Source organism: Macaca fascicularis, chromosome 3 (genome assembly GCF_037993035.2).
Source record: "Macaca fascicularis isolate 582-1 chromosome 3, T2T-MFA8v1.1".
Taxonomy (NCBI): domain Eukaryota; kingdom Metazoa; phylum Chordata; class Mammalia; order Primates; family Cercopithecidae; genus Macaca; species Macaca fascicularis.
Window position 1 is genome coordinate 100,307,822 of NC_088377.1, and position 24,148 is coordinate 100,331,969.

Below are 24,148 nucleotides of genomic sequence, written 5' to 3' on the forward strand. Positions count from 1 at the left end.
GAGTCCCGCTGCCCCCTCTCTTGTGTGTCCATCTCCTCCCCGCTGCCCCTGACTCGTTCAGACTGAGTCCATCTCTCTTCTGCTACAATCTTCTTATTCGTCCCTGGGTCTCTTTCTCCTGTTTCTTCTCCGTACAGGGTTACCAAAATTTTCTTCCCAGAACATAGCTCCATCACTCCCTTGCTGAAAAGTATTTCGTATTGTTTAAAGGATGAGAGTCCAAGCTGATTTGTATGCCATTCAGAACTCTTCCCAACTGGCACCCTGCTCTCTTTTCCTTTCTTTTATTCTCTTTCTTTCTTTTCTATTTTAAATTAATAGACTATTTTTAGAGCAGTTTTATGTTTACAGAAAAATGAACGGAAGGCACAGAGTTCCCAAACAACCCCTTACCCTGCCCCCAGTTTCCACTGCTAGTAACGTCTGGCATCAGTGTGGTACATTTGCTACAATTGATGGGCCAGTATTGACACAGTATATATATATATTTTGTTTTTTGAGACAGAATCTAGCTTTGTCACCCAGGCTAGAATGCAGTGGCATGATCTCGGCTCACTGCAACCTCCAGCTCCCGGGTTCAAGCGATGCTCTTGCTTCAGCCTTCCAAGTAGCTGGGATTACAGGTGCCCACCATCATGCCTGGCTAATTTTTGTATTTTTAGTAGAAACGGGATTTCACCATGTTGGCCAGGCTGTCTTGAACTCCTGACCTCAAGTGATCCACCCGCCTTGGCCTCCCAAAGTGCTGGGATTCTGGGTGTGAGCCACCGAGCCCGGCCTGATACAGTATTATTAATTAAAGTTCATAGTTTATACTCTTTGTGTTGTATATCCTGTGGGTGTACCTATATGTGTAATGACAAGCCATTGTAGAATCATAGAGAATACTTTTGCTACCTAGAGGTTCTGCGCTCCACCAATTCACCCACCTACCCTAGCCCCCAGAAATCACTGATCTTACTGTGTCCATGCTTTTGCCTTTCCTAAAATGTCACATAGTTGGAATCATTCAGTGCGTAGCCTTTTCCGATTGGCTTTTTTAACTTAGTAATGTGCATTTAAGGTTTCTTCCTGTCTTTTCCAAGCTTGATGACACATTTCTTTTTATCACTGAACAATATTCCATTGTCTGGATATACCAGGTTATTTTTCCATTCACCCATTGAAGGACATCTTAGTTCATTCTAAAGTTTGGCAATTATGAACATAGGTACTATAAATATTTGTGTGCAGTCTTTTGTGTAGACATAAGTTTTTAACTCATTTGGCTAAAGACATTTTAAAATGCAGTTTTTCATTTTGAATAGGTAATCATATGTTTATGTGGTTCAAAGATTGAATGATATTTAAAAGGTTCACAGTAAGAAGTCTTCCTCCCTTGTCTCCATCCTGTATAACTCTTTTTATTAATTTCATGCATATCCTTCCAGTATTTTATGCAAACACACAAAAAACTGAATATCTGGCCTTATATTCTATTTTTGTGTGTGAATGCAACACCTTATGTACACTACTATTAAACATGATTATTTAATATGTAACTTTGAACTTACAGAAAAGATCTGCACTTTCCTAGTTTCACTTAATAACATTTTCTAAAGATTTTTCTATATCTAGAGGTTGTCCTTATTTTTTCTTACAGGTACATAGTAATCCATTGTGGAGATATACCGTAGTTTATTTAATTAGCGCTCTATTGGTGGATGCTTGGGTTCTTTCCAGTGTTTTGCTAGTCCAGCAAGTGCAGCTGTGAAGAACCTTGTACATAAGTCATTTTGTGCATGTGTAGAGATAGCCATTGGATGTACTTCCAAATGTAGCATCATTGGGTCATAGGGTAAAGCTTTTATAAGAATTGACCTCCATAAGTGTTGTATGATTTCCTGCTTACTTTTCTATTCTCATTCTTAGCTGAGCCCTCTCAGCTTGTACTCTAGGCCCCAGCTACACTGAACTGCTTGCCATTTCTTGAACAAATAACACACTTGCCATTTTTCTGTGCTTTTGCTCTTTCTGTCCTTTGCTGAGAAGATCCTTCTTCTTCCCTCCTCTCATTTACTTCGTAGACTTCTGTTTATCCTTCCAGGCCTCAACACCAATATCCGCTTCTCCCTTTAACCTGACACTCCACTATGCATGTCAGTTGAAATTTACAACCACCTGAAACTAGGAGGATGAGTTCTGGCCCAGGAGAGAGGGGTCCTAGGTTTGTGTTTTGCCTCTCCCTTGATAGGGTCTTGGGCCTTCGAGCATCTCTGAAACTCAGTTTCCTTATTTGCCAGATAGAGATCATAGTACTCCCCTCTGCCTGCATTACAGGCTTTAGTGAGACACACGTGAGCTGATGCATGAAAGCACTTTGTAAAGCTTTAAGGAGAACATTGGGAAGAAGGATTTTTTTTTTTTTAAAGAATGAACTAATGTTGAGAATTGCTGTGACTCCAGGTCTCAGTTCCAAAACTATCTTTGGCACATCACATACTGCTGAATCTGCTTTTCAAACTTACTCTTACCCCTTTAGTTCCCTCACAGTTACTTCTGTCTCCATCTCCTATACTTGTCCCAAGTACAGAATGATGGGTTCTTTCCATATTTAGGTCTAGGAGCCACAATTACTATCACATAACTTTTATACAAGCAACTATTAAAATACAGACTTTTAAACTATGAAGAGTAAGAACTTTTCGTAAAAACCCATCTATTCCTCAGCCATTTCATGACATTTTATTTTATTTTATTTTATTTATTTTATTTTATGTTTGAGACAGAGTCTCACTCTGTCACCCAGGCTGGAGTGCAGTGGCACAATCTCAGTTCACTGCAACCTCTGCCTCCTGGGTTCAAGCGATTCTCATGCCTCAGCCTCCCAAGTAGCTGAGATTACAGGCATGCACCACCATAGCCAGATGTTTTTTGTATTTTTGATAGAGACAGGGTTTCATCATGTTGGCCAGGCTGGTCTCAAACTCCTGAGCTCAAGTGATCCACCCACCTCAGCCTCCCAAAGCGTTGGGGTTACAGGCGTGAGCCTCCACGCCCAGTCCAGTTCATGACATTTTAAACACATATCCTGAGGTTTCCCTAGAAACCTCATACTCGAGTGTTGAGGTCCCAGGAAATCATTTTCTGAGAATATAACCCTCTATTATATAATTTAGTATGTAATAATTTAATTATATAAATTATTTAATAATTATATATACATAATTATATTATTTAATAATTATATTGTTTAATAATTATATGAAACTAATTATATAATAGATGGTTATATTTTCAGAAAATGATTTCCTGGGACGTCGACACTCTCAAGTATGACGTTTCTGGGGAAACCTCTGGACACATGCAAAAATCATGCAAAAAATCTTGTGGACTCCTCATTCTTCCACTCACCCATGTGCCAACTGATCCTCCTTTCCAGGCGGCTCTCCCTTCAACTTGTCCACTTAGCCACCCTCTATCCCCCTGTCAGTCAGTCCCATCCAGCCATCATCTCCATATATTAAATTCACTGTACTTAAGACTAGAAGAGTAAGAAATAAGATCCTCCAGCACAGAGTTCCTCAGTTTCCGAAATTACACTGGATATTTTTTTTCAGCTGCAGTTTGCAGATTGGAACATCCTAATTTTATATTCTTTAGTCTTTCCCTTGTGTATTCTGGGCTTTTAATAACATCTCTTTTGGTTGCGGGGTAGGATGGGTAAATAAGTATCAATATTTGAAAGCGCCTCTGTCCTCTCTGAGGATGCATCAGAGAACTCATCTCAACTTGACCCCAAGTCCTGCCCTCCCTCTAGGTAGACGTGTTGAAGAAGCAGAGGAATAACTTCCTGGATTATGGTGTGCAGGTGTGTGTGTGTGTGTGTGTGTGTGTGTGTGTGTATGTGTTTGTGTGTGCCTGTGTATGCATGCATGCTAATGGATGATACAGGTCCATTCTTACATGGTTGAACCTTCTATTTAGGAAAAAAAAATGGATCCAACATTAGACTTCTTTTCCAGAAAAACAGTGGGATTTTGGCTAAGGTTTACATTACTTATACTTGGTGTCCAAGAGGCTAATTATACCAGAATTTATGGAGACAGAATTCTTTATAACAAAGTTAGATTTGACACATAATATTTTTTAAAAGAGTCTTTCTTTGTTAATAAATATTGTCTTCATTATTTCCTTTTTAAAGTCTTTATCATTTCCTCATTTTTTTTCAAATTAGCTTAAATTTTTGTCTGTTTTCCACTACATGAAATACTGTATGGATTCAGTGTCATCAATGAGTTTATATAACTTTCATGATTTGGGGAAGGCTTTTGGTAGATCATTTCCCCTTTATCATTGAAAATATTTACAAGAAGAATAGAAAATTACCAGTTAATGATGGCTGGTAGCATTGTTAGTAAAATTGTCCAGATGGAGGCTGTGTTTGTGGTGTGTGGGGTGTGTGTATGTTGCGGGGGTGGGGGGAGCTGAATTTTAATTCTGAAAATTATTTCTTACAATAGGAAAGTACAAGTCAGTCTGGAGTCAGGGAGAGCTGAGCAAAGCTTCATGACCACTGGACAGATTTGCACTATTCTTTCCTTCCTTCCTTCCTTCCTTCCTTCCTTCCTTCCTTCCTTCCTTCCTTCACTGGACAGATTTGCACTATTCCTCCCTTCCTTCCTTCCTTCCTTCCTTCCTTCCTTCCTTCCTTCCTTCCTTCCTTCCTTCCTTCCTTCCTTCCTTCTTTCCTTCCTTCCTTCCTTCACTGGACAGATTTGCACTATTCCTTCCTTCCTTCCTTCCTTCCTTCCTTCCTTCCTTCCTTCCTTCCTTCCTTCCTTCCTTCCTTCCTCCCTCCCTCCCTCCCTCCCTCCCTCCCTCTGTCCCTCCTGCCTCCCTCCCTCTGTCCCCCCTGCCTCCCTCCCTACTCCCTCCCTCCTTCCCTCCCTCTCCCCGCCACCTTTCTTTCTTTCTTCCTTCCTTTCTTTCTTTTTTTGTTTTCTTCTAGCCAGCTCCAGAATCTGGAGTCCCCAGTCTTATATGGAGTCAGAAGTGTCTCCCTCACTTCCAAGAGAGCATGGCTTAGCAGAGGACTTCCTTCCATAATGTCCCCTTTCCCAAATGCATTTCTGATCTCAGACCTTTGCATTGTTCCTCCCCAAAGATCTTATGCTTCAGTGAAATAAAAAACAGTTCTTCTAAAGTATGGTTGAGGATGTTGTCCTCTGATCTCAGCACCTTCTTTTGTCTTTATTTAAACGTATATGAACCTTAAGAATACATTTCCTAAAACCAGTCAAACAGCAGGCAAGACACTGGGGCAAAAAAATAAAATAAAAACAAACACGCAGGGCATGGTGGCACACACCTCTTGTCCCAGCTACTTGAGAGGCTTAGAGGGGAGGATCGCTTGAGCCCAGGTGTTGGGAGGACAGCCTGGGCAACATAGTAAGAGTTCATCTCCAAAACAAACAAAAAATACACACACACACTCACATATGTAATTAAAAATAAATTAAAAACCCTCAGTGATAATTATCAATGTTCCTTTAGAGCTACAAATTTGTGAAAGCTAAAAACATCTCTCCAAAGCATCCCATTTTCCTTGCCATCTTCCCCCACCCTGAGAAGTTTGGCTGACTCATCACCTCATCTCACAATGGTTTTTGCTGGTGGTGCCAGGGTTGTGTTCACCATCTGAGTACAGTACGAAAGGCACAATGGTTGTGTTTCATTAATTGAAACGTCTATTGTGTGAGTGTCTCTGTTTCCCCTTTCACTGGGTGGTATCCAGAAATAGTGTGTGTTGGAATGTGGATGGGGTGAAGTGACGGCATAAAGCTGATCTTGCTTTTTCATTTCCGACGTAATCACACAAAATAGTGAAGGGCTTGCTCTGCAGAATTATTTTTGTCTTTGGCTCTAGGGTCTTTTCGAGGCTCATGTTTTCTATCCTCCAACCTAACCTGGCGGGTGGTCCCTGAGAGAGTGGCAAGCTCAGGACAGGCGGATCCTTGGGAACCCCCTGATTAGCACTGGGCATGCTGACATTTAGAAGTATGCTTCTGCACACTCCTGCTCTGGGCATTCTTATATTGTTATGTGACTTGGGCACCCAGAGGTCACACTAACTGACAGATTTGTTTTATGAAAGGCTGGGTGGGAGTGGCCGTGGGGCAGAAAGACCAATTGCTCATCTCTTTCCACAGTTCACTTTAATAACCAAAGCTGAGACCAGAACCATCTCTGTAAAGATCCATCTTTTAAGTGGTGAACACTTTCCTTTTTTCTTTTTCTTTTCTAATAGAAATTAAGCTAGGAATTTTGACTTGGGGAACTAAATTGTTTTTGCCACACAGAAAGAAGATGTCAGGTGCTTTTTGGCTATTTGTACCTGGAGAAACCTCTTTTGCTTCCTCAAATCTGACTTCTCTGGCTCATTAATAATGTGGCAGTTGTAAAGGTGGGTGGATTTTATATTTAAAAATGGCTGTGGAGTTCATGTTCTAGATGGCTGACTTTACCGAGTTTAGCTAATTAAATTTTGTGTAAGTGTTCCTGATTTTGTGAGATTTGCTCCCAAAGTGGGATTTTAAGTAGCCAGTCTATCTACATGAGACAAGTGTGTTTACCCCTCCCCCAGCTCACCTGGTTGTGATTAGCCAGATTTAAAACATAATAGAGCAGGTGTGAATGGCTGTCATAGAAGAGCCCTTATGAGGCCCATGCTCTGTGGCCTGTGACAAAGATGCAGCACGGGGCATGTGTTCCAGGCTCGGGGCCTGGCTGCCTGGCTGCCTGGCTTTCGGTCTGGTGCTTAGGAGGGCTGATTGGGCCCATCTGGCTACTTGGGGATCCCCTTCCTTCCTCACCATTCTGAGTTTGGCCTGAAAAGCAAGTTAGCTGCATATATTTTGAACTCCTACGAAGACCATCTGGTCTTTTTGATTCAGTTGTCAACATTTTTTTAATCAGGCAGTCCGTATTAAGCCCTTGCAGTTCTGTGCCTTAATGACATCATGGCAGCTCCCCCACGTGGCACAGCAGACACCTCTCTGGACTATGGAGACCCTTGACATGCCCCTTCCTCTCTTAAGTCCTTAGCCACCTTGATGGCTGGCCCGTTTTTTAAAGTCAACTCAGATTTCTCCCACTTGATCCAGCCTCTAGAGGACCATGCGGATGTGTTCCTCATTTCTTTGAACTTTTACCTTCTATGCTCCCTTAGATCTTTGTAGTTTCTCCATCCATCCACTCAGCCACCCATCCAAAAAAAGGCTTATTGATGTCAGATATGTATCAGACTTGGGGTATGTCAGTGAATTAAATAACAAAGATATCCCCTTTCCCTCTTGGGGCTTACACTCTAGCTGGGGGAGATAGCATACATAAACAGTACATGCAATAAGTCCATCAATTCTATAGTATTTCAGAAGGGGATAAATGTAATGGAACAGGAAAGAGGAAAAGCAGAGCAGGGTTGGGTGGATCAGAAGGGCAAAGCAGGAGGCAGTGGCAAGATGCTGCAGGAAGGAAGCAGGCAGGCCTTGGAGACCCTGAAGCTGGCCTGGGCTCATAGGAATTTGTGTGCATGCTTTTGCCTTCCTCCCCAACCAAAAGGACAGGGCCTGGGCCTCCTCACTGATTTCTGCTTGCAACATTTAGCGCAAAATGCTTTGCGTGTAGTTGGTGCTCTGTAAATAATTGAGAAAATAGAAATGAGTGTGTAAAAATGAATTTGAGGAAAAATAAACCATTTCCTAATTTTTACTTCTTTTCCTGCCCTTTTAAAAACCTGTATAATAAATCTGTGCTTAAGAAACTGAGATTAGTTTCCTATTTACTTGTTGCTTTCAAGACAAAAGTTGTCACTGGCACAGGGGTTTTGGAAAGTGTTGGTCAATGCCTGGACTACTTTTTGACATAGAGTGCAATGTTAAGATGTAAACGTCAATTCCATTTCAGAAGAGCACAGAGGAGCAGTTTGATTACTGCTGTGGCCAACTTTGTGCTCTACAAGAATCATTATTATTTTTTTGAATAACTTACTTTTGGGAACGGCGTAGGGGACAAATCGTGAGTATATTTTATTGTCATTTGCCATGAAAAATTCAAGAGTCTCTTGAAAACCTCTGGATATAATTAGCTTTCAGTTTGCAAATATTTATCGAGTTAAATGACATTATCCCAGTGCAGAGCAACACCTAACATGAATTGTGCAGAGCCAAAGTCACCTGACCAACGTGTGTGCCACACGGGTTTCAGCTCTTACATGAGGTTTAGCAATTATGGGAAGTCAATACAGAATAGCTTTGTGGGCTGCATTCAGTCGATATAGCTGGGTCTTGAGTTAAAAAAAGATCTAAGACTGCTGTTGCTTTCAGCTGCCCAGTTTAAAACGTAAATGACTCCTGCAGCTGATAAAATTCTCCCTTGAGAGCTCCAGAGCACTGTGTAACTTAGAGACTTGAATTCAATACAGCATCCACCACACAAAGAGTGTGTCATAGGCACATAGAATGTCAGAGTCAGGAGGCCCCCATGGGGAAGTTAGTTGCAGGTTCCTCTGCCATGGGTCACAATGTGGGGAGGGAAAAGGGAAGCACAGGAGGGCGAGACTCTGAGGGTTACCCACACCCTGGTCCCAGGCCTCTTCCTCCCTTTGCCTGGACATACTTGGCCTGATTTTATTGTGCTTATGATTCTGTGTAAGAGTTTGTATGAAGAAAGTGTTCTGAGGTTAAAAATACTTGGGAAGAAATAGTTTGACTCAAATTAGCTCCCTCATTTTCCAGGTAAAGCCACCGCAGCCTGGAGAAGGTAAGATGCCCCACTAAGTTGCATGTTCTGCAGTTCTGAGAGCAGCTGGAGATGCACCTCCGTGGGACTGTTTCCTTCTGTGTCCACCTCTTTGTCTTAGTGTGAGGATCAAATGGGACAGACAGGAAAGCCCACAGTGTAATGCAGTAGTTAAATGCAAATGTTATGATCCTTTTCTGTTTTCCACCACTAGAGCAACCATGTAAGTTATCAAACTGTGTTACAGGAAACCCCAATGGTCCTTGCAGGGGGACTCAGGGTTCTGCTTTCTTTAGACAAAGATCTTCCCTTTTATCTGCTTTCTATCTTAGGCTTCTAGATAAAGTTTCTTTTGAAGGTAGGGCTCGTAAATAGCTGTGTTCAATATTGGTGAATGCTGGCAGCCGCCTGTGCCTGTTGAAATGGGCAGGCTTAGGATGTTCAGGATGATGACTGGCTGAATAGCTGGTTCAAGATGATTGCCCTATTACGTGAGCACCAGGAATAGATTGGCATGAGCCACACAGACTGAAACTCACCATGGAGACTTTTGAGCTGCGTTGTGAAGATTTAAGAATCAGGGTATTCCCAAGGCCTTTTATTTTTTGGCTCTGTTTGTAACTGATACGATGGTACAGTATAAGTACCCAGGTGGAAATGAGGTAGTACCTGACAGGTGATGCCGTTTTCTTTCCTGTGGTTGTTTTTCAGTGCACTTACATTTCAATCGACCAAGTTCCGAGGACCCATGCCATAATGATAAGCAGACCTGCCTGGCTCTGGGGGGCAGAAATGGGAGCCAATGAACATGGAGTGTGCATAGCCAATGAAGCCGTCAACACCAGAGAGCCAGCTGCTGAGATAGAAGCCTTGCTGGGGATGGATCTGGTCAGGTACTGCACGGTGATTCTTTGAAACAACTTCCCAGAAAAGGTTGGAAATGGGGACAGGATGTATTTCTTCCTAAACTTTGCATTTTTTAACATAATCCTTCCAAAGATGGTGTGTGCCTTTTGATAGAAACTTTAAGATGATGGGGTAAATGAATGGATTACAATGGATTCAATACATGGAATGTTGGAATGTTATTTAACAATAAAAAATAATCAAGTGGCTGGGCATGGTGGCTCATGCCTGTAATCCCAGCACTTTGGAAGGCCAAAGCAGACGGATCACCTGAGGTCAGGAGTTTGAGACCAGCCTGGCCAACATGGTGAAACTCCGTCTCTATGAAAAATACAAAAATTAACCGAGTGTGGTGCTGGGCGCCAATATCCCAGCTACTCAGGAGGCTGTGGCAGGAGAATTGCTGGAACCCGGAAGATGGAGGTTGCAGTGAGCCGAGATCACGTCATTGCACTCCAGCCTAGGCAACAACAGCAAGACTCCATCAAAAAAAAAAAAGAATCAAGTATAGATACACACTAAAGCATAATGATCATGAAAACATTATACCGAGAGAGAAGCCAGACACAAAAGGTCCCATATTATATGATTCTATTTATATGAAATATACAGAATAGGCAAATCCATAGAGGCAGGAAGTTAGATTAGTGGTTGCCTGGGGTTTGGATGTGGGTGAGAGAATGGGGAGTGATTCCTAATGGGCATGAGCTTTCTTTTGTGGGTATTGAAAGTGTTCTAAACCTTAGATTGTGGTGATGGCTGCACAACTTTGTGAGTATACTAAAAACCACTGAACTGTATAGTTTAAATGGATGGATTTTATAGTACTTGAAATATATAATATATATATAAATATGAAAAACCGTAAACCAGAAAAGAAAAATTGAACAGAGATCACTTCCCTCCTTTCCTCTCTATGTCTCAGTTGTTTTTTCCTCCTTTTTCTCCTCTCCCAGCCGCTATACAGCAGAAGGAACCTGCTGTGCGAGCTGGATAGGGCAGGAATCTTTGTCTGTACACTCCTGTGTTATAAGCACTGAGAACTGTGTGCCTGGCCTGTAATGAGTGATCAATAACTGAATTTTGAATGAATGACTAAAGTAGAAGGTAGGCTGGAACAAAGCAACATTCTGAAATGCCTTGTTTTGTCCCTGAAATAGTGAATTGAAATAAAATCATGACATAGTTGAAAGAAGATTGGGCTGGGAGCTGGAGTTCTTGGCTTTTAGTGTGGATGTACCGAGTTACATCACCTCTCTGGGCCACAGTTTCCTCATTTTTTCAATATGAGGTCTAGACTGGATGACTTCCGAAGAATTCCCAAAGCTAACATCCTAGAAAAAGGAATGGGGTTGGACTTTGGTTTTGCAGGGGAAATGGCACATTTAGACAGCGGCCTCGGAAACTCACTCCTCTGCCACCTGATGGAGAGGTCTGCCAGGGACACCCTTTTGGTAGCACAGTGACTTCCTGCCTTTCTTACCTTTCCTTACCATTCCTCATTCTTATAAACTCAGCAAGAGCAGCTTCCCTGAGCTGGGGAAAAGGCAGAAAAAGCCAGTTTTTAAAAATCAGTTATTTATAGCTAGTCTTCTCTTGATTCGCAAAATGAAATGTATAGAATACCAAGAAGTTTTGAGCTTATGTTTTGACAGCTCTCCAGTATTTTTTATTGTATTTGCAGTATGGGACTTATAGAACAGGCAAAATTACCATTTTAATAGTTGATTTCTAAGGGACAGTGGAAGAGGATTTTTTGACTTTCTTCAGAGCCCCTGATGTATCTTTTTAAGATTATCAACCAATAAAGCAACAGGAGTTTACTGAATTCTACTTTGTGCTAGACTCTGTGGGCACATGAAGCAGCTCAAAGCTTCAAAGGGATTTTAGTCTGGTTGCAGGAAGAAGAAAATTGAACAATGGAAATTGTAAGAGTAATATAAGAAGATAGTGGGAGAGAGGTAACTCAAAGTAATCTGAGATTTGATGCCACGTGAATGGCACAGAATTCCATGGTGTGGCCTTCAGCAAACACTGCAGGATGTTCACAGATTATCACAGACTGGTCATATTTGTGAATGCTTTGAGGGGGAGGTTCATTTGACCTGAAGCTACAAGGCTGAGGGAGTTAGACAGAGAAGATAGTTTGTCACAGACTTGGCATTGTGATAATTAGCAAGGTCCGGAGTAGATGACAGGATGAGAGTTTAACCTTCACCATATAACTTTAACTCCATCTTGGGCTAGCCATGTCCAGCTATTGCAATAAAAAGGGTGTGAAGAGGACCTGTCACTGGTAGATTCTTCAGGGTGGGGATGGACAACTGGAGAGTGAGCAAGGTGGTGAAGAGCTTCATTGAATGACAGAACAGCTCTCAGGAGACCCAAAGTGGGTAGCTCCATTCTGCACCTTAAGTGGATCTTTGAGTTCAGGGTCTGGTTTCATCTTTAAAGCAGCTATGATCAGTTCAGCCAAGCATAGCCAGATTTTGAAGGGTCATTTCATACCAACAAAATCTTAAAAGTAACTCATGCTCATTACCCAGCATTCTCTCTGTCTCTTTTTTAGACAAGTCTTGCTCTGTTTCCCAGGAGTGCAGTGGTATGATCTCGGCTGACTGCAACCTCTGCCTCCCAGGTTCAAGCGATTCTCCTGCCTCAGCCTCCTGAGTAGATGGGATTACAGCTGTATGCCACCACACCCAGCTAATTTTTGTATTTTTAGTAGGGACAGAATTTCACCGTGTTGACCAGGCTGGTCTCGAACTTCTGACCTCACATGATCCGCCTGCCTCAGCCTCCCAGAGTGCTGGGATTACAGGCATGGACCATCACATCCAGCCCCAGATTTCTTTTTTAATGATTTAATTCCTGTATTAATTTTTAAGAAACTCCAGATGATATTGATACTGCAGGTCGAAAAACCACAGTTTGAATGGCAAGTTCTAGGATAGTGGTTCTCAAAGTGTGGCTGGTGAACAAGCATCGCCTGGGAACTTGCTAGAAATGTAAATTCTGGGTCCCTACTTCACACTGAGGGGCCAACAACCTGTTTTAACAAGTTCTTCAGCTGGTGCTGATGCATGGTTATGGTGAGAACCACTGCTCCAGGGGAAACTTTCTGTCAGTTGGTTGCATTCTCTTAATTTGGGGCTCAGTGCCTCCCTAGGTATTGCTGTATAAGGAACCACTACTTTCTCTGGCCTTGCTTGCACTCTGTGCCTAGTGCCAATTCCTCCCTGGACAGCTCCTATGAGAGCAGGCTATATCCATTTCACGTGCTCTTTCAAGGGCCTGCTAGACTGTGGTTAATTATTCAATGAATACAGCACTTACCCCTATACTTATCCTGGTACTTTGTACTTTCCAGCAGCATGTGAAATCCAACCTCAGCTCAAAGAGACATAAGGGAATGACAGTAGTAATGTAATAGGCAGTGATTTTTAGATAAAGGTATAATTTGTGTATGTTTCCTAGAGGCTTATGGGAATGTAAGCGTTAGGCAATACTGTTTTTATAATGTGTTTTCAGTGACATTTATCTGAAAGCTAAGCTTCATCTGTTATTTTTGATTCACTGTTCTCTGACCACTAGTCCCTTTCTCCTGAGGAAGAGGCACGTAAAGACACGTACACATTTTTGCATGTTTCATGAAGTTGGTTCCAAGTAATGAGTAGCCAGTAGAAGCTAACATAAAAGTGGGAATTTGGCCAGGTACACTGGCTTGTGCCTGTAATCTCAGTGTCACATGATCCTTAGGGTGTTGCTTTTCCAGCCAGAAACCTCTGTGGCTGGTGGCACCTTTGCCTGAGTTTTGGTCAGGCTGCTGGGTTTTTTCTACCACTTGACCCGGCACGCTGTACTCAGCTCACGCTACTGGCCTGGATCTGATGCCTTCCAAGGGCAAGCCAGGCACAGAGGGATAAGGGGTATGTGAGCAAGCATGGGGTCCAGCCACTGCACACAGCCAGGTGTGCCAGCTACAGCAGGATGGGCAGTTCTAGGCGTCGGCACAGGCGCTGGCACAGGCGCTAGCTCTGTGCGAGGCTGCAGCTGGACCAGGCATACTGCAAATGGCTTCCACTGCAGTCACCAAGGAACATGGTGGTGCCTGGCAGCTTGGAAATGCCAGGAACTGCAGAGCCCCAAAGAGGGTGTCACAGCCCTGGCTCGGGGAGCCCCTAGGTCTGGACTCCCCAAAAGACTGCAGCTCTTCTCTCCTTGTCATCACCTGCAATGTGGCAAATGGTGGGGGATGGGAGCATGCTTCAGCACTGTTTGTATTATAGCTCTTTCAGTTCCACCATTTGGCAGATCCCAAGTTCTTGTCCCATGTTCAGGAAGAATGAGATACATGGACAGCTGGAGAGTGAGCAAGGTGGTGAGGAGTTTCATTGAGTGACAGAACAGCTCTCAGGAGACCCAAAGTGGATAGCTCCATTCTGCAGGCAGGTCATCCTGACGAGTATCCAGCTCTCAGCAGAGAGGAGACCTGTAGTGGGTAGCTCCCTTCCACAGGCAGGTCATCCCAGCGAGTCAAGGAGGCCCAAAGTTGGTAGCTCCTTCCTACAGCTGGTAGTCCCAGTGTCTGTGTGAGTCTGGCTGAGTCTGGGGTTTTTATGGGCTCAGAAAGGAGGAAGTGCTTGCTGATCGGGTCATGGGCAGGCCCGGAAAAAGCACCGTAAGTTCTCACTCTGAGCTGCGTACTCCACCCGGAACTGGCAGTCCAGGCTTCAGGCCGTTCCTGGCTTGAGGGTGGGGTTTCACTGGAGACCTGCTCTTTTCCCAGGAACCTGTCTGCCTCCTGCCATTAACATGCCATCCATAGTGCCTAGGTTTTTCATCCTGGGGGGCACTGGCAGGCTCACACTGAGCTGCCCTCAGCCCTCCCAACCTCCCTCCCGTGCTTATTGGTGCCCAAAGTCTGGAGAAGCCCAGGGCAGCAGGGGGCTGGCATATCAGCACCACCTGAGCATGTGCACACCCAGCCAGGTTGCGATAGCACCTGGGCTCAGCCACAACTGTGCTGTGCACTGGAGCAGGCGCTGGGAGCAGGAAGAGGTCAGGGAGCAGGAAGCAGGTACTTCCAAGCCTATAGGGGCAAGGGCTTCCTGGGCTCCTGACAGCACAGGGATGCCCAGGTCCAGAGCAGCTGCAGCTGTGCCTGGGAGCATGGGGCTCCCACCCTGCCAACTCGGTAGGGGTCGGGACTCCCACCAGCCTCACAAAGCACGCAACCCAGGCCCCGCCTCCCCATTGCAGCTGGCATCTTCACAGTGGCTCCTCCAGATGGGCCACCACTGCTATCACCAGCAGTGTAGGAGGCGAGTCATGAGGATCACTTGAGCCCAGGAGTTCAACACCAGCCTGGGCAACATGGCAAAAGCCTGTTTCTACAAAACAAATGCAAAATGTAGCTGGTTGCACTGTTGCATGCTTGTAGTCCCAACTACTTGAGAGGATGAGGCGGGAGGATTGCTGAGTCCATGAGGTCAGGGCTGCAGTGAACTAGGATTGCACTACTGTACTCCAGCCTGGGTGACAGGTTGAGACCCTGTCTAAAAGAAGGAAAAAAAGGGCCTGACATGGTGGCTTATGCCCTGTAATCTTAGCACTCTGGGAGGCCGAAGCAGGAGGATTGCTTGAGCCCAGGAGTTCAAGACCAGCCTCAGCAACATGGTAAAATCCTCTGTCTACAAAATATACAAAATTAACCCAGTATGGTGGCCCATGCCTGTGGTCCCAGCTACTTGGGAGACTGAGGTGGGAGGTTTGCTTGAACCCAGGTGGGGAGGTTGCAGTGAGCTGAGATCATGCCACTGCACTCCAGCCTGGGTCACAGGACAAGACTCTATCTCCAAAAAAAAAAAAAAAAAAAAAAGAAAAGAAAAAAAGGGAAGGAAAGAAAGGGGAATTTATTTTCTGGATGTTAGGGTGCATTTTTTCTTTTCTTTTTTTTTTTTTTTTTTTTTGACGGACTCTTGCTCTGTCACCCAGGCTGGAGTACAGTGGCACCATCTCGGCTCAGTGCAACCTCTGTCTCCTGGGTTCACGCCATTCTCCTGCCTCAGCCTCCCGAGTAGCTGGGACTAACCACCACACCCAGCTAATGTTTTGTATTTTTAGTAGAGGCAGGGTTTCACCGTGTTAGCCAGGATGGTGTCGATCTCTTGACCTCTTGATCCGCCTGCCTCGGCCTCCCAAAGTGCTGGGATTACAGGCGTGAACCACCACGCCCAGCCTAGGGTGCCACTTATAATCCAAGGTCTGTCAGACATGATAGGTCTGGGCCTCAACATGGATGAGAACTAGGAAGCATTTGGAACCTCTTTGTCAGAAGTATGCTGGTAAATGTTTAATAACCAGCCTGGTGGAGGGAAGGGGCAGCACTGTTTGAGTCCTTTTTCAATTTCCTTAGTGTAAGTACTCCCACCGTAATGGGTTTCAAGCTACCAACAGTTTCACAACTGCCTCAAAATCTCTAAAATTTAACCATCTGCTCTCCAAGCTGGTAGCAACTGGCTCCAGCAGATTGCTGCCTTCTTTCAGTGTTTCTTGCCCTTTCTTCCCTTTGCATAACTACTTTATTCTTTTTTTTCCTGCACACTGACTTTTGCTACTCCTATTTGTGTTTTTGTTTGTTTGTTTGTTTTTTTTGAGACGGAGTCTCGCTCTGTCACCCAGGCTGGAGTGCAGTGGCCGGATCTCAGCTCACTGCAAGCTCCGCCTCCCGGGTTCACGCCATTCTCCTGCCTCAGCCTCCCGAGTAGCTGGGACTACAGGCGCCTGCCACCTCGCCCGGCTAAGTTTTTGTATTTTTAGTAGAGATGGGGTTTCACTGTGTTAGCCAGGATGGTCTCGATCTCCTGACCTCGTGATCCGCCCATCTCGGCCTCCCAAAGTGCTGGGATTACAGGCTTGAGCCACCGCGCCCGGCCTCCCATTTGTGTTTAACAATGGCACTAACACCTAGTCAATTCCAATATTTCAGAACATCTTATAATTCTGGACACATTCCATCAGACCTTCAGCATGTTAAAAATCACAAAAGTCCTTGACAAAAGGCCAGTGTGAAAATTTGGAAAGGTCTGTAATTTGTCTTTAGGTTGTTGGTGAATGTGAGGACTCAGGTGATTTAAAAGGAGGCTCAGTCACCATTTGTAGGCAGGAGGAAGCTGTGTAACCAGAGTTACTATTTCCTGAACACTATGGTAAGACATGCTTTGCACGTATTATTTCATTTAACTTTCACAGTCACCCAGTGAAGTAGGGCTCCTCCCTTTGAGAGGTGAGGACACTGGAGCTTAGGAGGATTAAAGGAGTTGCCCAAGGCCCCAGAGCTAGAAGGCGGCTAAGCCAGGGATCCCAGGGCCTGCTAACCTGAGAGAGGCCACTCCTCTATGTGGTGGAACACATTTTACTTCAACTGTCAATGACACAGGAATTTCAGGACACTGAGAGATGGAGATAAGTCAAAAAGTTTCACACGCTCTTTCCCTAGATCACCTTCACATCCATCACTTGTGTTATTACTCGTCTTAGTCCATTTGGGCTGCTACAACAAACATACCATAGCCTAAGGGGTTTAAACTACACAAATTTATTTTTCACATTCCTAGAGACTGGGAAATCTGAGATCAAGGCACCGGCAGACCCATTGCCTGGGGAGAGTCTGCTTGCTGTTTTGCAGACGGCCATCTTCCCCTGTATCCTCACATGGCAGAGAACAGAGAAAGAGGATGTGTTCTGGTGGCCCTTCTTTTAAGGGCACTAATCCCATCATGGTGCCTCCACCCCTCATGACCTCATCACCTCCCAAAGGCCCCGCCTACCATACCATCCCACTGGGGATTAGGCTTAACATAATGAATTTTTTGGGGAAACCAGGGGGACAAGCAATCACTTCACAGCATTGCCTTCCTGCTTCCAGCCCTCTGGCTGAAGGCTGGGAATTTCCAATTTCCAAAAGGTCGTGACCCCAGAAGGGCCTGGCAGACTGCTTGATTGTGGGGTGGAGGAAGATTATTTGCACCTGAGTCCGGCAAGAATACCAGGCCCGTCTCTCCAAGGGGGCAGTGTTGCCTCTTTTTATTACTTTTCCCAAGTCAGTGATTATATGTCCATGGCAAATCTAGTTTTACCTGATTTGAGATAGAAAGGGACGGGGTCTCCTAATCCATGGAGGCACAGATGTTGAAAAGATAAGCAGAGTTTCTAAACAAAGGGGCTTTAAGCAGGGGAAGTACAGGTGTGACCCATCCTTCTCAGTGAGATGTGTTAACTTTTCAGGAACGGGCAGGGTGAGCTTGACATACCTGTGAGAAGGTCATGGGCTCCCAAGGAAAGATTGTCCCATAAAACTAGGAATTGAATTCAGGAGCATCTAATTCCCAGGCCCAGAACAAGCTGGACAAAGCACACACTTTGGAAGGATTTGAACTGCACAGAAGATAGATGTTACAGTGGGACTCTAACCTTGGCCCGTTGAGTTTCTTCCCCTTCCTTGTCCTGGTCCTGCCCATGCGGAGGGGTAGCAGCCAAAGTGAAATTAGGCATGGGGCCAGAGAGCACTGCCCTCTTCTGGGAATCACATGAATCTGCCCCATGTAGGAGGTGAGACTGTTGGGAATGGCTTTAACATAGGCCTCTGGATGCCGAGTGACTTGCGGCCCCAGGTCTCTCTGGCATCTCTTCTGCACCCAGTGCCATGGGATTCATCTGCATTTCTCAGTTGCAGAGGGCGATGGTGTAACCCTGGTGTTATTCACGGCCCTTGTCCTATGGAGCAGTAGCTCTGTCCTCATCACACGGTAGGAAGAACAGGTGGGAATAATCAGGTGGGACAAAGGGGTATCTCTGACCCACGGTCCTGGCACAAGGGATAGGAGGGTGAAATCAGAATTAGGTCTGTGGATAGTGCTGAGGTCCTGTTGCCAACTCTGCCAGAGGACATCAAAGTCAGCATGGGAGGGCAAGTGCACGTGCTAGGGCCTCAGTGTGGAATGCACACAGGCAGAACATCAGAAGAGTGCACTAGAAATCAAAAAAGATAAGTCACAAGCTCCGAAGACGGGGCTGTTACAGCTGACTGTGTATTCACATGCTCCTAGCACATGTTTGCACGGGCAAGTTGGGGCCCTGCAAAGGCCCTGGGAACAGGATTCTGCCTGGAATGTCTGCATGAGGCATTGTGACCAGGGGGCTACCAGGGACCTGTGGAAAGGAGGAAGGAGGCCTTTGAGTGTGCACAGCTTGGGCTTCCAAGAGGCACTCACAGCACCTTTGTTTGTTCCAGAGCCTCAAGATGAGTGCCTGCTTCTGTTCCTTCTCTTTGGAGGAGATGACATTGACCAAAGGAAAAGTCAGCTGAATTCAATCTTCTAATGGGTTTATTCTTTTATCCCTCTCCTAAGGTTTTAGGGTTCAGCTTTGTAAATCACTGCCTTGTAACCGAGTCTTGCTACATAAGCTTAAAATGAGAAATGTCAAATGAATTGTCATGTAATTATTTGACTACAAACACAAGCCTGTTATAATAATCAGCCTATAGATTCGTTGTATTAGCTTTTCTTCTCCCTGGCAGCATAGTGAAATATCCCTTTAGGAAGCATCAAATTAGATAAATTTGAATAGTTGTTACTTTTCAAGTTGAAAATTCACCAAGAACTGGCTTGTACCACCATTGTAGTAGTGCCATTGCCCGGGTTCTAAGACTCCTGTGTTCCTGCCACCTGAATTATAATTCGAATGAACAGATGAATAAATGGACACTTCCTGAGTACATGGCATGTACCATCCTCTTTCATAGCAGCCATAGAGGGAGGTGGTATTGTTTTCAATCTGCAGATGAGAAAAATCAAGGTTTGGAAAGGTCACATTACTGAAGATCATAATGCCAGTGAGTAGCAGAGCCAGAACTAGAAGCTGGGTCCATTTATTTCTGAGTCATGTTTCTCTGCCACAGTGTTCTACCTCCAGAAATTTACTGATCACTTTCCTGGTCACAGGCACTAGCACTGCATATTTTCATGGATGTTATCTCATAAACCTACTCTTATAGCAACTAAATGATGTGGGCATTCATTTTATAGATGACATAAAACTGAAGTTCAAAATATATAACCTGCCCAAGGTCACACAGAGGGAAGTACTGTGCAAGAGAAAATGAGGAAGAAGCAAAAGCGGGAACCCCTGATAAACCCATCAGATCTTGTGAGACTTATTCACTATCACGAGAATAGCATGGGAAAGACCGGCCCCCCAATTCCTTTTGGGTCCCTCCCACAGTAAGTGAGAAATCTGGGAGATATAATTCAAGTTGAGATTTGGGTGGGGACACAGCCAAACCATATCAGTGCCCTCTTTAAAGGGTTTATTAATTGGAAAGGCTGGAGGGAGATGGATGTCTCACTTCAAAGGGAATACATATTCTTTTGATGACTGAAGCTGTAAGCCATACCAATAGACGTAGGCTGATAGGTAGGAGGAGATATATGTAGAAAAGACTGATTATGTCTCAACCAGTTGCCCGTTCCTAGTAAGGTCTCTGAGACAGAGACAGAGGACAATGTCCTCTCTGGACACAGGATAATGTCTGGCATTTGAACACTTTTAATAAGTAAGCAAAATCCCTGGTGTAGAATAATAGAGATCAAGGCCAGACTTGGCCTTGATTTCCTTTTGCCCAGGTTAGAGTCAGGAGGGAGTACATGCCACAGAGAGGTGGTTGTGTAAGGGCTAGAGCTGAGCCGGCCAGCTCTGTGGGAGACACAGTCAGAAGAGGGGAAGACAGACAGGGGCCTTCCAAGAGGGAGAAGCCACTGGGGTTCCTGATTTGTCTGTGTGGAAGGGAAATGACGAAAGACAGAAAACACCCCTATGATTTTTTCTTTCTTTCTTTCTTTCTTTTTTTGTTTTTTTGAGACAGGGTCTCACTCTGATGCCCAGACTAGAGTGCGGTGGCATGATCATGGCTCACCGCAGCCTCGACCTGCTTGGCTTAAGCAATTGTACCACCTCAGCCTTTCAAGTAGCTGAGACTGCCAGTGTGTCCCGCCATGCCTGGCTAATTAAAAAAAAAATTTTTTTTTTTTTTTTTTGAGGAAGAGGTCTCACTATGTTGCCCAGGCTGATCTTGAACTCCTGAGCTCAAGCAATCCTCCTGCCACTCCCAAACTGCTAGGATTATAGGCATGAACCACTGCACCTGGCTATCCCATATGGTTTTTTAAGCAAATATGTGAGAAGCGTATTCTGAGATACAGTGCAGTTAATCAGTTTGCTTATTGTTCTGCAGACTTAACATGTTTACACGTGTTGGCATGCTTCATAACTCGGCCTTGCCCAGTCTTTGGTTACTCTAGTAACAATCCTGTGGTATGAAATGACTGAAGTATAGTTCTGGTTTCCTTCCTGCAGGCTTGGTTTAGAAAGAGGGGAAACAGCTAAAGAAGCCTTAGATGTCATTGTCTCCTTATTGGAAGAACACGGACAAGGTGGGAATTACTATGAAGATGCAAACTCCTGCCACAGCTTCCAAAGTGCATATCTGATTGTGGATCGTGATGAAGCCTGGGTGCTCGAGACCGTAGGGAAGTACTGGGCTGCCGAGAAAGTCACAGGTGAGCAGGTGTGGATGGTGGAGAGTTCTGAGGACAGGGAAGGCCACAGAGATGGGGGTGGCCTGCATGTACAGTGTCAGACCTGGAGGAAAGACGTGCTGTTGCCGGTCCTCTCTGTGTGAGACTGTCATGCTTTGGCATGCCTCTCATTTCTGGGCACCTCCAAGAAGAGAACCTGGAGTCTCCTGAACCTGGAGTGAAGCAGTCTTCCAACATTTCGTATTTTCTATTTGCTTTCTGGGAAGAGCCTGCTTTTGACTACCAGGAATTCCATGACTTAAACCACTACTCTATTAATTGGCCAAGAGAATGGTGACTCTTCTTGTGTAATAGGCCAACAAGTCCCTTCCCTGAACAGTAACCCCTTGTCATCCCCAACCCTGTAGATCTTTGTGCTTGCCCTGGTTCTCTAAAATAGGAGTTTAGATCTGTGTGAGGACCGGTGTGTGCCACTCTGGGATTTCTCTGTGAGTGAAGTTCATCTCTCTCACAGTGAGACAGTGTTTCTAGAAGAGCAGAGGACTAGATGGTCCACCCAGAAGGATTTAGTGCCTGTAAAATTGCTGCTCTGCGGCCCTTGCAGCATCTTGCTTCTAACACAGCCCTGGGGAAGGAAGTGTTAGGGGTGGGAGCGGTAGTTTTGTATCCCCACCTCAGCATCCTCATTTTCTGGACAGGATGAGATCCCAGAATGGGTTAAAGGGCTTCCAAGAGGACTAAGTAGTCCTAAGAGGGAATTGGCCCAAGCAGCTTCTTGGGACTGGGTAGTGACCACATGGCGTGTGCACTGCCATTCTTCCCTCCTATGCTGGTGGTGGAGGAGTAGGTTACAACACTCTTCTTTCGTTGAACCTATTCTTGGCCTTTGTATTTTTCTTAACTAAATTTACCAGGAAGTCTCTTCCAAGTAATCCAAAATGATGTTGGGGATGAAACTTGTGTGCCATCCCTATCTTAGGGGTGAATTGAACCAAATTTGACCTGAGTTAGAAGCAGAAGATCCATCACAGTAGATGGGAATTAAGCCTGTTTTCTGTGCACAAAGTTAGTTCAGTGTTCAGGGCTTCTCTGGATGATGGGTACATTGTACTCTATACAAAATTGCCCCAGTGAGGCAGTGAATCTAGACTGTGGCTTCCTGGCCAAGCTGTACGAAGGCTGTGTCTGTCTGGAGGTGGGGGTGGCCTCTTTCTATCTCACAAGGGTGCAGAATGGGCTAGTGGTGTCCGTCAGCAATCATGGAGAGTTTCTCCACCTCATATGCCCAGCATGTACCCACCCACCAGGGTGTGTACCTACTCGCCCAGCTCTTAAAGTATTTCTAGAACTAAGGCAGCCAGTGCAGCCCACCAGGTCTCCAACTCTCCTGCAATGCAGGAACTTAAAACTCCTTGATAAAAATCCCTCCTGAAATGAAGTCTTACTATTGAATGGTTCCATCAAGAGTGCTAGTAATCCATGCTTCAAAGCAGTCATATTGCTTTTAAGTTGAACCTAACACTTTTTGATCTATGACTACATTTCAAAAGCCGAGCGTCTCTTCACACTGTAGCTTAAAAAATTACACACAATGAATTCTGCCGTTAGTTAACTAAATATTTAAATAAAGAAGAACCCCAGCCGTTTCTTGGACTCATTGACTTCATGTCGTCTGATCCCAGCAGCGGTGTGATGGATTGCAGTAAGATTTAATGCACTCCGTCTCCCAAAGGCTAACATTCTTGAAAGCAAATGGCTGCTATAAATCTGCCCACTGGGAAACTAATATCTGTAGAGTCACTTTCAGGAGTATTTTTTTAATAGCTTAGTATGAATGATGTCAAAATCACTTGTTTAGGCCAAAACTGGTTTTTATTTTTAATTGTTTATAATTGTACTTGTATGGTCCTCTCTGAAAAGATAAATGACAAAGGACCAATGCCCACCAGCCAGGAATGCTTATTTTGGAAGTGTAAATCAGTGAAGCAAAACATACTGAAAGAACTTAGTCCAGCACTGATCCTGCCTCTAGGAACTGGTTTTCAGGCAGTGATGGCTTTCCTGTAGCTTGTAGTTTAGGTTCTTTATCTCCCTTCATTCTCCAAGAATTTGGAAAATCAGCATGCTCCCTGGAAGCAGCAAACAGGAATGGCCCTTTTAAGCTCACGCTGATAACTTCCTAGTGTTTGTGCCCTAGACAGCATCTTGAAGCTGGAAGGCTGAGTTGTCCTGTGTGCATTTGCAGCTCAGGCTTCGAAGAAGACATAGCAAGCTGGCCAGCTGGTATGGAGAGTTTCTGGTCTAAGCCCTCATTCATCAAAGTGGAATATACTCAGAATGCAGGCATTTGTGATTCTAGACTTATTTAGTCACAATTCTATTTTTATAAGAAAAAATTTCCCATAGATTTTTCAAACACATACACACACGCACACACACACTTTATATCACACACACACACGTGCGCACACACATGTACCCAGACATACATATATTCATGAATATATTCAGTTATTTTAAAAAGATTCGTTATCATTGCCATGTGGTTTTCTAAATGTTGAGACCTGAAAAAAAAGTTGAATGAAGTATTTGATTTGTATTTTTTTTAAAAAAACCATATATATTTGGGCAAGAAGTGGGGATGTGAAGTGTTTTTTCAGGGAGAGGGCTTTCGATAGATGCGATAGAGCATTGCTGTAGAGGAACAGCCTCTCTATTATAGAGGACACTCTTATGGATGGCTAAGTCTTGTTAGCTCAGTACCTCTTTCAAAGCACCTGTCCCTTTTTTTGTGTGTAACTAATGAATGCTTGGGGCTTATTTAGCCAAAATGAAGAGCCTTACATATTTCCTCTTGATTA

At 44.5% G+C, this 24,148-nt stretch overlaps 1 protein-coding gene across 4 annotated transcripts in view; it reads left to right on the forward strand.

The window, feature by feature from the left end:
* SCRN1 (secernin 1) overlaps positions 1 to 24,148 on the forward strand; it is a 72,221-nt gene that overhangs the window by 27,058 nt on the left and 21,015 nt on the right. For 3 of the 4 annotated variants that reach the window (XM_074035299.1, XM_005549892.5, XM_065542161.2), the window contains 2 exons: positions 9,493 to 9,674; positions 21,106 to 21,308. In XM_074035299.1, the coding sequence (XP_073891400.1) occupies positions 9,538 to 9,674; positions 21,106 to 21,308 (340 nt within the window). In that variant the 5' untranslated portion in view covers positions 9,493 to 9,537. Of the gene's footprint in view, positions 1 to 8,777; positions 8,803 to 9,492; positions 9,675 to 21,105; positions 21,309 to 24,148 lie in introns of all 4 variants that reach the window. The other variant, XM_045388964.3, reaches the window with a different exon arrangement.